The sequence below is a fragment of the Centroberyx gerrardi genome, chromosome 10 (assembly GCF_048128805.1).
Source record: "Centroberyx gerrardi isolate f3 chromosome 10, fCenGer3.hap1.cur.20231027, whole genome shotgun sequence".
Lineage (NCBI taxonomy): Eukaryota > Metazoa > Chordata > Actinopteri > Beryciformes > Berycidae > Centroberyx > Centroberyx gerrardi.
In genome coordinates, this window is record NC_136006.1 from 20587268 (window position 1) to 20602686 (window position 15419).

General features: G+C 42.3%; 1 protein-coding gene across 1 annotated transcript in view; it reads left to right on the top strand.

The window, feature by feature from the left end:
• Nucleotides 1-9567: 9567 nt before the first annotated feature.
• Nucleotides 9568-15419, top strand: part of clybl (citrate lyase beta like) — a 55459-nt gene continuing 49607 nt past the window's right edge. Inside the window, exon 1 of the mRNA XM_071923578.2 lies at nucleotides 9568-9617. Coding sequence (XP_071779679.2) covers nucleotides 9574-9617 — 44 coding nt within the window. The 5' untranslated portion in view covers nucleotides 9568-9573. The remainder of the gene's footprint in view (nucleotides 9618-15419) is intronic.

The window sequence follows — 15419 nt, forward strand, 5'->3', positions numbered from 1 at the left end:
CTTTGTCTTCCAGGCTTTGAAAATAATAAAAGCACTAACACATCAAAAATCATTTATGTTGATAGATACGCTATATCATTTAAACCTGATTTAATATTTCTTTCAAACTCTTTTCAAGGACTTATTTGTTGTGAGAGTGACGTGGGTTTGTACTTACTGCTCTCACTGATTTGAACACGGTGTTCAAGGTACTTTGTAAGTCTCTAACAAGGACGTTTAAACACATAGTGGCATTATCATGATTAATAGAGAGGGACATGGAAGCACAACAGCTTCAGCGGTGTATAGATCAAAACTCCTCTCCCATATGGACATGAGGTCAAACAAAAGATGTCCCAACAATTGCTGTATTTTGGGTCGCTGGTCCTCTGCCCTGATGTTACCCCAACATGTACATATTACGCTGAAACAAAGCCTGTATTCATCTGTGGCCGGTGACTCCGGCTGCGTTTGAAGATGTGGCCTTGTTCCGCGGTCCATGCCGTGGCAGGTTTTCAGGTCATCTGAGGCGATGTGCATATTTTGGATGTCGTCTCGGCTGTTGTATTATTGTTTTATTCACAGGGCATGGACTAATTATTTCAACAGCTCTCTTCATCGGGGAGTAGACTGACAGTTGCCATCATTGGAGTGATCAGTCTGTTTCTTGGACTCGGCTGAGGCTATTTGATGTATATTAACAATAATTGGTGCCACAGCCACAATGATGTTTAGTAAACCTTTGTGCCATTTTCCAGGAGGATGCCCACAAGGAATTTTGAGTAGCTGGTCCGTCTACAGAGACGCCTTTGGAGTCGGGACAGATGGGAGGACTGCTGTCCTCTGCAGATCAGAGACACCACAATCTAATCATCATTACCATCACCTTAAAGGACATACAGTCTCTCTCCCTGTCTCTTCTGATGAACCCCCCTCCCATCTGCAGACAGGCAAATATCCAACACATGCACTCCAGTTTCATTACTGGAACATTTCATCACTTGAATCACATACAGTGAGTAAAGAACAATGTGGTACACAATGGTTTTGTTATCATAAACAGCTGCAAGATATCTATAGGAGCATAATTTGAGTTATAGCCTACTTATTTTACTCATCATATAATTATGACATGTTAGCAATTCATCCCCATTTGAACAAATTTGTTAGTGTTGGTGATTAAGTGGGTGATAGTACAGTGATACTGAGGTAATAAATTAAGAGAAATACATGTGTTGGAAGTAAGTAATATGATTTATATGAAATTACCAGTAAATATCAGTAAAAGCCAAGTAAATGCCAGTAAATACATGTCAGATATTTCAGAAGCCTAGACACCAGTCTTATCAAATATATCAGTAACAGCAGTTTGAGAAGATGGTTTGTAAGTAAAAAAAACAAAACAAAAAAAAAACAGATGCTGTTATTTAGTTAAAAGGTAATAGTTTTCATGTGAACATGTTTTGTGTTTACTGCTAATGAACTATAATTCTAATTCTGAGTGTATATAACAAGGCTTAATTGAGGATTTTCCTTTGTGTTGTTGACTTTATTTCTATGTAAGTATAAGTTTGTTTGTCAGGTTTGTCAGGCTTGTTGTCTGGCAGCCCGTGCTGATGCAGTGAGGTGGCAGTGTCTGAAGTTCCAGAGACTCCAGCAGGTTATGAGGCTGCCAGATTCTACAAGTGAATGAGAGGCAGATGTGCGGTGACAGCACTATGCTCATTAGGCCGAATCAGCGTCACACTGTGACAACTGGCCAACTTGAGGCTTCTCTCGTCACTCCAGCACCCGCTCCATTCAGCCAAGACCAGCCCGGACCCTCCCAGACCTCATTTCCAGCCTTGAACCCTAGCTGCTGCTTATCTCTTACCTATGTTCTCTCCTTTTTGCCTCATGTCCAACCTTTTAGCTTCTTGTCTAACCCTGCTACTCTCCTAAACGCATTTCCCTGTATCCCTTGAACACATCTCTATCTGCAGCCATAACACTGACAACAAATCCCTACAAATCCCCTACAGCCCCAAATCTTCTATAGCCCCAGCTCTATCCCTACACCTATCCCCGGTCCCAGCGCTCTCCCTGTCCCTGACCACCGGTCTATCCCTGCTCCTCAACCCCAGCTGTGTGGTCAGCTCTGACCCCCGAGGGTCTCCGTCCCTGGGCTGGAGTTGTGATATCTATTTCAGTCGGCTTGAGACCAGACAGCCGCCACCGTGGCTCCAGAGAATTCCCTGTCCAGCGATTACTGATGGTAGCGCTCCGCTCATATGCTTTAGCATCTCCCGTGTCCAAACTGCTTAGCATCCGATGGGTCGCTCTGAGCCATTAAAGCCAGCTTGCAATTATAGATGTGTGGCTGCTGGACACAGAAACAGATGTGCTTTGATCTATTTACGGTAGGATGGACGGGGGGGTCATAACAGCTTACTTCCATGCGTGGGTCAGATCACGCACCTCTGACATGCCTTGTCATTCAGTTCACTTGACATGCACTTGTGAGTGTTTTTCACTCATAAAAAGTTCAGCGTCACGTAATGAATGGGCCTCCATACCGTTATGGTCCTTGCATCTTCCAGTGTGCTTTTGAACAGCAAAAGCAGTTGCTGTGTATGTGTCAGTACATGCGCATATTCAAGCATGTGTGAATGTACTGTGTGTGTTTATGAATTTAATATGTATGTGCCAACCACAACCAAGCATGTGTGGAGGTGAGAGCTTGTTGAATGGAATGTCGGACAATCCTGTTGCACTAAATAAAAGGGAACCAATTCATACCCCATCTGTTAAACTGCCAAAATTCACCAAAGGGCAAAATAGTAAGTGTTGGGGTACATTTTTAACGCCTTGTCTCCTTTTTTCCCTCCAGCTTGAACTGCTTTGGGTGGTGAAAAATGGAAAACAAATGTTCTGCTGACAGCTTTCTTATGCCCAGGGTGTGTGAGTATTTATATCATAAAGGTGCCAACACATCCTGGTTTTACAGGCTGACCATCGCTGGGGGGGAGAGAGGAGGAGGGGGACAGAGGGGGGTTATCCTGTAGCTCATTCTGGTAATTACTATATTGGTGATGAATTGGTCTTGATAGCCGGAGACAAATTAGCTTACTACTAAGTCCGCTGTGGCGTGGAATTCTTATTCATTATACAATATTGTGACTTTGTAATAAAAGTAGGATATCTTACACTGTTCGGATGGAGCCTGATCATTACAATTTCTTCACGCTGGATCACGGTGCGACTGCAGTACAGACTCTGGACCTGGATGTCAAAGTTGGAGGCCAAGGCTGGATCTAGCTGCACTGCTGTGGTTTAGGGCTCAGTAATAACAGGACTTGGCCTTGCGCTTTAAGCAGAGTATGCCTCAGTAATATTCAGTTCCACAGTCATTTTTCTTCCTTGTCACTTGTCTTATTGTCACCACTTTGCTTGTATTAAAAATTCACGGGTCACTTGTATGGCATTTAGTGCTTGTCTCCAGTGTACTGCATGCCTGTGCTAACTAGTCAATTGTGACCACTTTGCACAGCAGCAGCAACGCCTTGGGCGAACTGTGATTTCATAATGTTTATGGTGTCAGTGGCAAGCCTGACGGGAAAAATGGTAATAACACCACCACCAATATGAATAATGAATGAACTCATATCATTTCATAAATCGGAGGGGATGTACAACATATGGCAATAAGCAAGTATATTCTTGCCACTAGGCTTGCCTATTAAATAAGAGCACCACTTTTTTTATACTGTCTTTTCTGTATGCTATAGCCCACAGCATGCTATGGGACCGCTGTGTACTGTACCATCACAGAGGTGCATTCTACAGCGCGCACAGAGGGAGTCCCACATTGACATTGTGCTGCGAGCAGGTCTGTCCTGAAGTGAACCATGTGTACACAGCTTTAGGTCCTCTCTGATGTAGGTGTCTCTCAGTCCGCCAGTGTCATGTTGCGAGGCCACAGTCCCACTGCGCTTGTTCCACATCAGTGTGGTGAGCGGAGGACTGTGGAGGGAGTACTATGGGGAGGCATGAACATTCATTCATAAACTCACAGCCAGCAATCAATGCCCAGACTAGAATACATACATTTGGAAAATTCAAAAGTGTGTTGTGATTTTCACCTTTCATCTTTTTTGTATCTTTTTTTTGCGGCTTATATTTTAGCCGAAGAAGTTTCTGGAAATGACATCCATTCGCTCTCAAATGTAACCAGAGTAAGTGTGTTTATTCATAATCAGATTATCCCCATAACCCTTCATGCAACACAAACACAATCCCTCAACTAAATGACGGGTGCCCAAGACGTTGAATTTCTGAGGTCTGGCTGGACCTGCTCATTAATTCAGTTAAATGAAGTGAGAAAGGGGGAATCAGAGTGAACCGAACGGGAAAAAAGCCTTTAAAACCATTTCCTGTGATTTGGGTAATGTGCAGAGAAGTCCGAAGCTCAGTCTTTGTCTTTCTCTCTCTTTTTTCTCCTTTTCTGTCTTTTCTCTCAATCTGTATGTGTATTCATCTTATTTTTCTCATTTTGGTTTTATATAACCATCTGTCACTGTCCCTTTCATATTTGGTATATCTCTCTCTCTCTCTCTCTCTCTCTCTCTCTCTCTCTCTCTCTCTCTCTCTCTCTCCCTCCCTCTCTCTCCCTGTCTCTCTCCCTCCCTCTCTCTCTCCATTGCTGGGTCAGTAACTTGGTGGTGGACTGGGTCAGGGGGCTCAGTCTGGTTTCCACCACCAGCTTTGGGCTGTGAAGGCTTAATGTCTCCTGACACTCTCAGCTCCATCAGTCCCGGCCGCATCATTCTAGTAATGCAGGAGCCATCAGGGCCCGGGATCGCGTGAGGGCTCTCATCTGGAAACCCAAACAGCCTTAACCTCATTCAATTCCTGTTGAAGAACGCAAAAAATAATGAATGGATTAAGTTGCTACTTTGTCTCACTGGATTACAAAACATTGTTTGTGATTTATAATGAGAAATCTATCTGGAAACAGAGATTCAGTCTCTGATTGTAAGACGGATGAACAAAAATGTTTGCTTGTGTTAAGGTCAATAAACATACAATATTGAAAATTGAGAGGGGACATTATAATTTCTGCCCAAAGGCCAAAGTTTTATCCGCATTCTGTGGCCTCTCTAGCTGGTGTGCCGGCCTATCCCAAACTACTCCGCTTCCTTTACAAGCACTCATCTGAATTGTTGCTTAACCTGCGCAGTGACCCTGCCACACGATATCTCCATTCTTCTACCCCAGATCCAACACTACACTATTCCCCTCTGGGGCAAGGGATTCTCTATGCGTCAACCAGGGCCACAGAATCGCAAAGGGAAATCCACAAACCTTGCGTTAAGGGGAAGAAAAAAAAAAAAGCCAGCACCAGTGCTTACTCATCTGTTAAAAACGGAGTGATCTGCAAAGTTTGTATGAGAGGGTTTTTGACGGTGCCCTGCTGCTTTGTCAGTGCAGCACATGCTGCAGGCACTGGCATCCCCTATTGCCTTCCGGGTCATTGGCCAGGCTCAGCGGGAGGCGGGCTTCTAGCCCCATGACACGTCCCTGATTCGCAGCTGGATCCGTAACAAGGTATCATAGTAAATGAGTCGGTAAAACATCACTGGTTTGAAGAGCGTGAAAAATTGTCATGATATCATTTGTAATTCCTGATCTGGACTGCCGGTGGTAGGGGAGAGAGAGGTAGAAAGAGAAAGAGAGAACGAGAGAGAAAGAGAGAGAGAGATCTGGTAATGAGGGGTTTTATTCCTCTTCACCATCTCCACCAGTTTCCCCCCTCCCCCCCTCACCACCACCACCACTCCACAGCCCGACCCACAAACTGACGCCTGAAGGGGGAGATCCAAGCTAATGTAAGGAGGCAATAATTAAACATCTCGTGCTTCTCGGCCATGCGGCTTATAGGTGTTGCGGTCTTAACATGAGAGCTTTATGACACATTGTCCTGTTCTTGAATGTGGCCTTTGCTCTTCATTACCCATGACTCATGAGCGGTCGTGATGTGTCAGATTGGGCCTGTCCTGGTGAGCTGTGGGGAGAGTGGTTGATGTCTGAGGTTGTCCAGACTGAGTTAAGACATAGTGCAATGTTGCCAGCAGTGTCAAGCCAGACAAATTACTACTGCATGGGGAAGTATGGACTTTTTTTCTTTTTTTTTTGGAAGCATTGCATGATTTACTAAAGAATTTACAGAACAAAATGTGCTGGAAATATCAAATTCCATTGCTGCTGTGGTAATGACATGACAAAAAGCAACCGCTTGTGATATGCTCTACTAGAATGTAGTAATGTTTCTTTTTAATTATTTTTAGCTATTTAAAAACAGACTTTGAGCTGGTATTTATGACTTGAGGATGACTGGGATGTCTCATGTGGAAAACAGCTTTAAATAGGCCAAAACGTAGATACTCATTTCCCCAATAACTGTCAGTGAATAGAAAGCATTTATGTTTTAGTATATTCATTGTTCATTGCCAAATATTGTCAAAATATCCATAACCACAACCTTTATTTGGAGGTTATGAACACCATGTCACATACAGTAGAAGAATCACATTTGGCATTGGCTCTATAATTAAAATATTGTATTTTATGGAATATTATTCAAAAGGAAATTGAAGAAATTGATATGAACTACAGTGTGTATTATGTAATAAAAAAAAATTACATACTTCAGCCTCATCCTTATGATCTTTAACCTTTCTATGTTTAGAGTACAGTTGGCTGTGAGGCTGTGTGTGGGTTAGATGGATGCAAAGAATGGACAAACATCAGCTTCCTCTAAAACCACAATGGAGACCTTGGATCTAAATGTCATGGTTTCATAACGGATACACTGACATTTGTGTGATGGGATTTAGCCATGGGTTAATGTAGCCAGTGCTGGCACACTGCATTGATGTCCATCTCACTCGGGCTGTGAAGTCTATCTCACCATTTTTTGGCGCCCTCACAGAAGTGTCTTTCAAAGAGATGAATTGGATTCTATGCTGGTTATAGCCAATTATTTTATCAGAAAAGACTGTTTGATATGTAGGTTTGTTTTATATGATGTTACTGTGCCTCAGGAGCTGTTCAGATCATTCGTTTTTTGGTGGGTGTTGGGTTGGGGGGTGGGAGCGGTCGGGGAGGGGGCGATCAGCATTAAAATCAGAGGCATGTAAATCTAATCAATTATACAGTTTTTCAGATAAAATATTGGTAAATCAAAACACATTTTCCAAAAGTCACAGTATAATGAGAAATTTAAATTGGAAACAGAAACCATTTGTTTATTATAAATGCCAGGGTGAGGTGGTGACTTGCCATCCATAAATTTCGTTATCCTTTCATATTCCTTTTATCTATGACTCCAGCCTTGGCACTCGTTCAAGATTTTAATGAACCCAGACTTCTGAGGCATCAAGCCCGAGTGATGCATTGTCCATTTGGATCAGGGAGTACAGACAGGGACAAAGGCAACCAGGGCTTGCCTTTGACATATTTTATATTCTATTGCCTTACAGGTGGGGTCATTAGATAGTTGCAACATTTTACAACATAACAGATTGACAGGAAAAAACATTCAATAAATATCTGGAATTAACTGTCAAATTGGTGAATGTTGATCTTGATGTGTGTGTGTGTGCGTGCGTGCGTGCATGCATGTGTGTCTGTGTGTGTGTGTGTGTGTGTGTGTGTGTGTGTGTGTGCGTGTGGCAATGGGTGACTTGAATCGAAAAATAATTTTCTGTGCTTTATGAGGACACAGAGAACCCCCCTGCTCTGGCGCGACCCGGTGTCGGCTGCTTTCTTGGGCTCAGGGGTTCCTAGGGGAGACCAGAATGGAAGTTGAGCATCTTGCTGTGATCCAAAGAAAGTGTGCCAAATGCTATCAAAACTGGATTAGTAGACAACAATTGTGTTCGATGAACGGAAGGGGGAGGGAAAGAAGTAGTTTCCAAGTAACCCATGGATGGAATTTTCCAACTGCATTGCTTTTTTATCCCACGTAGGAATGGATGAGCACAAAAGCCCCTCTTGTTGTCAGGAAAACATCATAAAAGGAAATAATAATTGATATTTCAAATTATTTTTGTAAACACACTGACTTTTTTTTTTTTTTAAATGCCTAGTTTATACTGTTGTACAACAATCTTTCATTATCTGATCATTGATACTGTAAAAGCAGCAAGCACACTATGCATTTATGTCAGATGTAGTGTATAAACAGCAAACATCACTATGCATTTCAGATGTTGTGAGCAAGGAGGATCCCTCATGTTTCAGTCATGTGTGAATAGAAATGTGACTTTCATGCTGACCCACCTGCCATTGGGGAAGGGGGAGAAAGTATCTATTAAAAAAAATGATTTATCTAACAAAAATGTCCTGGAGAGCAACCCACAAGGAATCCCTCTTAGTCACAACATAAGCCATTATAAGTCACTGCAGATAATACTTCTATCAATACTTTGCTGTTGTTTAGGCCCTGAACTTATACCCTCTGGTCTCTAGATAACATGAGGGAGGGGAAAACCACGTTTGAATCACACTGAATGCTCTATATGAGGATAGGCATAAGGTTTGTTCTTGCCTACTACTTTTCTTTTACTTAGTTCTGGTCTGTGATATCCAGCCAGGATGGTGCCTCAAGACACAGTCCTATTGAAACGGGGAAACTGATTAGGATGGACTATGCTGTTTTGCTTGAGGCCCCGACAAATATATTTGTATGTTTTTAGCTCTACATCCTTCCTAAAGTACAGTAAGTCAAGCAGCACATTCACATAAACACACACACACAGCCCAATGGCTGTCCTCTGAATGCTGACATTTGGAGCGAATCCCCTGCTGACTTAATCATGGCAAATATTGCGTGTCATTTGTGCACCACACTCGGACCTGGCTGACGGTAGTGGTAGTAATTCACCACTGCTGTGAGAGAGGACTCCTGGGGTGACGTGCCTTGCTGGTGCTCTAATCTCTCTCTCTCTCTCTCTCCCTCTCTCTCCTATTCCTCCCTGTTTCTCTCTGTTGCAAACGTCAGCTCTCTCTTGTCCCTGTCCCCTCTGTCTGTCTTTACTTTGCTATTATGAGCAGAAGGGCACGAAAGTCACTGTGGACAAAGGCCATCTGTGTAGTAATAAACACATTGATCTAGAATCTACTGAGGTGACTTATAACCAACACACATGCAGCCTATGTATAACCACATAAAAAGAGACTGATTTTAGATTTTCATTGTTTAATTACAGTTTTGATGAATGCCAACATGGCCCATTACCCTTCCCCTTTTTTGTTTATTTGTATGGCTTGTTTTGAATTATCTTGTGACTCAAAGGCGTGTTTACATTTTAACATAATGGTGGGGTTTACTTCCCTCCCGCAAAATCATTTAATCTTCTAGGGTTTATCCCTTCTCCACACAGCAGCTCTTCATCCTACTACAATATAGACTGTTTACCATGCCATGTGCTACGAGTTCCTCCGGGCCCGCCCCTGTCTATGCTGGGGCCAATCACAACGCTCGGGCGGTACAACCGAAACACTTTCGCAGCCAATCGCTGCTTGCCCCTTGTGAGCGTCACTCAAAGAAACATGGCGGCGCACATCAGCAGAGTTATCAAACGGCTTGCTCCACAGTAAGTCCGAGTTTCTCCTTTTCTTCTTCCTCCTAGTATTGTCTGTACATAAAATAATTACGTGGTGAAACTTAACGGCGCTAATTTCGTTTTATATGTTTTAACACACTTCGTTTTCACGGTAGCAACTGTCAACCGAACAACAGTTGTTCAGTAAGAGAGATACAGGGCAACATTGCTGTTATTTTGTCAATAGTGGTTCATCTCTGTAATGTGTGCCAGAAAGAGAGAGCATAGGCGTGTTTGCATTGCTTGTGTGTGTGTGGCTCATGGCACAGAGTAGCTTAAGCCTGTGTTGTACCTAACCAGACAAAAACAGTGTTTTCCTAAACTAGCCTTGTACAGTTTAGCATAGATTTTGATAGATGAAGTCTCTTGTGTGTGCTGCTTGTATTTGTTTAGCTATACAAATTGGCTGAGAGTACATACTTTTGTTATCTGGCTGCAACAGTTAGTGTATTTATAGGCTGCAACAATTAGTGTATCTAGATTGTGTGTGTGTGTGTGTGTGTGTGTGTGTGTTAGCCTGTTATTCACTCTTAATTCATTGTAATAAGAATATTGACAATATTCTCTGGTTATTATTTTCTTTACACTTGAATATATATCTCCAGGAAGGGTTTGCTGAGCATGCGTTATCTTTTTTCAGGAAAGCCCTGCTTCACATTTCACATTTATACAGTTAGCCTGTACAGTAGGTTTAGACTGCTGGCCAGCAGCTTCACTGGACCCATAGAGACTCAAGTAACTTGCTCAAGGGCACATCAGCGGTAGTTGTCTTAAGGAGCAGAGAGCACTTCTCATTCACTCAGAATCTTCCAGCCTGCCCTGGCACTCAAACTAGAAACCTTCCAGTCACAAGTCACTTCCTAACTGTCTAACCTTTACACTACTGCCGCCCCAGGCTACTTTCTTTGTTTCTATATCAATTAATATCACAACACTTAATGGATTTATGACAATATAGGTTACTAGCACCACTTACATCTGTGAATGTGAGCTAAAGCCAAGATTAATCCAGTCCAACAATTTAGGCAATATTGGCCAATTGTATGGGTGTAACAATATCTATCTGGCCCTACTACTCAAATCTGAAATGTGACCCAAAAGTCAGTGGTTATAGTTGAGGAGGTGAATCTGTTCCTGTGGTAATGTGAATATACAGTGATTCCACCATCACATTTATTTCACTGTGCATTTTTACATTTATTTTACATGTATTTTCTGATATTATTTAGGATAGTCATGTATTGTGTTTTTGTGTATATGCACAAGTGCCAAATTCTGTCTACAATAAGCCGGATAAGCTGAGAGCTCACTAATGGAAGTCCGAGTATGATAGCTGGGAAACATACACCGTATCCCATTTACTTTTGCTTGCAGCCGTTTCTATAAGTTACGTTTTCAAAGTAATGTTGAGAATATTGTATTTATTCATATATACTGTATATGAAGATATTTGTCATTACAGCATGAACAGTTTATCTTGAATAAGACCTCAATCAGGTAAAGTAGTAGGCGTAATACAGTGTGTTATGTCAACACAATAATGGGTAATGAGCAGTGTAAACTCTAATAAATACTGAGAAATAAAGGAGGGTCTTGTGGACATTTTTGCAAGTAGTGTTAATGGTAATTAAGATTAAGTCATGAGAAGCAAATGATAGATGGTTAGTAGTCAAATTTTCCTATACATAAATACTGTGCTCCTTTACTTTTGTAATTGCATACTTCAGTCTCTCAGAAAGAATAATGAGAAACTTCAAACAGTTTAAATGTCAGTTACAAAGAAGGTAGTGGGTGTAAGATTCTAATAACGTGTCCATACTGGTCAGCAGCATCATGACATGTGGCTCTAATTCAAGGCGCATGAATTTCCAGAGGCACAACTCTGACGATCCTGCTAATCTGGAGTGTGAAGTGACTGTCACGCCAGTCTGTTGTGTGTGTGTGTGTATCTGTGTGTGTGTGTGTGTGTGTCTTTGTCTTTGTCTGTGTGTGGTTGTGGTTTAATATGGGGATAGCCTGAACAGATTAAAGATAAAACATTTGGTCAGTCTCAGTAATCCCCATTTTACTAATAATCTGACATTGGCATTTTTGATGAGTGAGCCTATTTAATTAAAGTCTTTTCCTTTAGCATTTGAGATACACAGACAAATCAAAGTAAACATTTTTATATTGTGCAATTTGTAGACTCATAAGTATAACCTAGGCATATAAACTAGCTAGGATTCATATTAGATTTTTGCTGAGGTCCTAGGTGCTTTGGGGGAGCAGTACTTACATGGTTAAATGCAGCCCTCTCACATGGCTGGAACTAGGAGAGGAATGCGTGTGCTTGTTTTATGGACAGCCTAGAGCCCTAGCCCTGGCATTGGCGGCAGACTGCTCTTTGTCACAAACACCCTCATGTCAAAGATGCAACAGCATCCTGGAGGAAACATTGACTGCCGCTATGAAGTCGACAAGTGATGAAAGTAGCCTAGAGGTTGTCAATTAAGACAGCCAAGGCCTGGACCTTATAAGTTAATGGGCAGTTTCCCCTCTCAGGGCCTGCCAGGGCTTTATAGCACAGCTTATAAAAACCCCAAGTGTAATGCACCCCTATAACGTTTTCAATTAACAGAAAGGGCATAAAGCAGTGCAGACACTTGGCAATCATGCTAGACTGTTTGTAAAGTGGCATTTGGCATAAATTGGGAGGTGAATTTTCGATTGCCCCAGTTGTTTAAATGCGGCAGCTACTGTGCAGAATTTTATTTTGATGGCACTTCATGCTGACTCTAAGCACTAAAGACTTCCTGGTGTCTGCCTATTACTAGGCCTTTGAGCTTGGTCGTATGGATGTGCAGCCTGAAATGTAAAAGACCTGTCTTATCAGTTGCAAAAGAAATTGGAAACAAGACACATTTTATTTAGCTATATAGATATTGCTCATAAATTTAGTGCAATGCCTGTCTGCTATAATTGCTATGTTCATTTCACAGTAAGTTGCCTAATTGCCATAATAACCTTGGCCTGTAATATTAGAGGATTTTGCATGGAATAGATAAACACATTTTAAGAAAAAATTGACAAATATTTCACACCAGATGTTTAACCACAAGTACCTAAAATCACAGATTTATTTATTGTAAACATCATTAGCTGTTGTACCTACCAGCAGCTTATTTGTAATGCTATTATACAGGAGAGATGATTCAAAATGCTCAAAGAAAATCCTTCCACTCATCTGGTGTCCTGCGTGGTCGAGTTGCTTTGGCTTCCGGTAGAAAAATAAATGAGTGTTGAATAAACACCAATGTGTTGACACCTCATTTCCTCATTGATTGGTGGTGGAAGCCGGGCCAGAGGTGTGTGGCCATAATCCAATCAAGCGAGAAAACAACCTTGGTGACTGTGTAACCAAATGCTTTAGCCAGGGAGGCAGAGCAGGCTGGCCAAGTAAAGCCAGACCCCACGTGCTAGGCCTTTCTTGAACTGTCTAATGGCTTATCTAATCTGTTTACTAGCCACATGCTTGGCCATTGCCTGGTGACACCCAAGTGCGCTGGAGATTTTGATAGATGCTGTTGAAAAATAAGTGGACCATTTTTAAAAGCCTATCTTCCTCTTTTTCCCCTTATAAAATATATTAGACGTTCAGCCCCTAAGTCAAGCAGGAGATCATTTATTTTGTCTAGAAAGATTTAATAGCATTGGCAAGAAAACATGATGGGGTTAAAATAAACTAAATCTACATCACTGCATCACTGTGTGTGTGCCCACACGTGCGTGTATGCACCAGTGCACGCCTACAGAGACTTTTTTTTTTCCACTTTCCTTTTTTCAAGCCAGTACATCAATAAATCGCTCTATTACCTGTTGTTGACCCAGCTAAGCTTGCCTTTGAAATTTGTTACAGAGCATTAAGTTAACACATGTTGCTGTGTGAAAACAAAGCTCTGGCGACTGGCGTGGGGACCAGCTGAGTAAACGGGGTTGAGGGAATAGGGTGGGATGGCAGAGAGGCAGAGAGGAGAGGCCTACACTTGTCCCAGCGCCGACCATGGTGGATCCATACGGCTAACAGATGGATGTGTTACCCTGGGTCCCCACAGACAAAAACAACCAGCCCAAAACAAGTGCCTCTACTCTGGCACCGAAGCCTTTGATCAACAGCACATCTTTGGCTTAGGAGTAGGACTCCTCAGGACCCCAGAGCGCACATGGGATCGCATCTGTACAAACACGGCCAGAGAGGAATGTGTGAACAATGCAACAAAAGAATTTTGTTCTAGATACTCGGGGTGGACTTGGCTAACGGGTGGTTTATGTGGTTTAGAGATTGAGCGTGGTGGTCAGATTGAATGAGGAGCTGGGGAAATATTCTGTGTTTTTAATGATAACACAAGTGGGAGACTTGTGTGTTTGCTTTTTACAGATGTGAGCCAATAGAAGTGGCGTGATGAAATCTCGCATACGAAAATGACCCCTTTTAAGAGTAGCCCAGAGTGTCAAAGAATTTTACATAGCAAATGTTTGATAACTACGGATATTTTTTGTTAGAATTGTCTTTGATGTTAATCGTGTTAATCAAATGGCTACAGTATTGTATGTTTTACAAAACTGCTCCAATCACTGTGTGTTCCTGCTGTGGTGGTAGGCAAAAAAAATGCCAACATCTCTAGTAGGTCTGTATAGGTCTGCCTTAGCTACTTTTTCCTAAAATTGTTTGTGTATTATTGCTATATCGGCACAATATATCTAATGCTCAATTTATAGCCATCAGTTTATTGTAAATACTACACACTGACCTCCTTATGAGAGACCACCCAATTTCCAATTGGTGGTCATGAGAAGTTGTAGCCTATGTTATTCCTATTTATTGAACTGTATTGGAGCATTCACTGAAGGCATGATTAACAATTCCTATTAGCCCCCTGAAAGAGAGCGTTGGGCCGGTACAGTATAGCCCACTTAGCATTAATTGGGTAGCAGTCAGAGTTGTGTGTGGGCAGGATATTGCTTCCAGGTTTGGAGTCAGCCCCTCTGTCAGCCCTCCACAAGGGGTCTCTTTGGCTGTTAAACAGACACAGATTTGGGTTCAGCTTACACTTCCCTAAACCGATAGGTGTACGTCTGCAACATTGACTTTAGATCAGTTTTTAGTCGTTAGGGGAAACTTCCCCTATCCCCTGTTTTCTGGCATCCTCTGCCAGGATGGTGCTCCGCTCTTCTCACGGCACCTGGGTTGGCTCATTGCCATGGTGATGGTCGGCTATTTCCAGGGCGATGAGGTGTAATTTACCCAGCATTTCCTGTCTGATACACACCACCCTAATGAGAAAGAGGCCTGCTTTTACAGCAGAGTGTATGTTAGCCATGCACAGCAGGGTTTTGTGTGTATTTGTGTGTGTGTGTCTGTGTGCCCCTCTGCCTGAATATGTTTGTGTAAACGTATGGACATCTATAGGTAGGACTATCTCCAGGTAGATTATAGTATGTTGGTAACTGCTGTGGCCACGTAGCTGCAGTTCTCAGTCCAACCCCTCGGTGTCAGTGTTGACAGCGAGCTCTGTGGAGGGAGCTTCGAGAGCAGCTTGGGATGTCTCTCCGAGTACTAAGTGAAGCTTGCATCTCACGTCTGACTTGCTCTCATTAAATAGACCCAAACTCTCATTGATTGACTATCCAAGACAGTTTTGTCTGGAATATCAACAACAAGCTCTCTGCATGGTAAGGTTATGCTGCCCAGAAAGGACTTTTTCCCTATCAGAGACATCTTGATTATAGAAAAAAACTATATTTTTAGTAGGC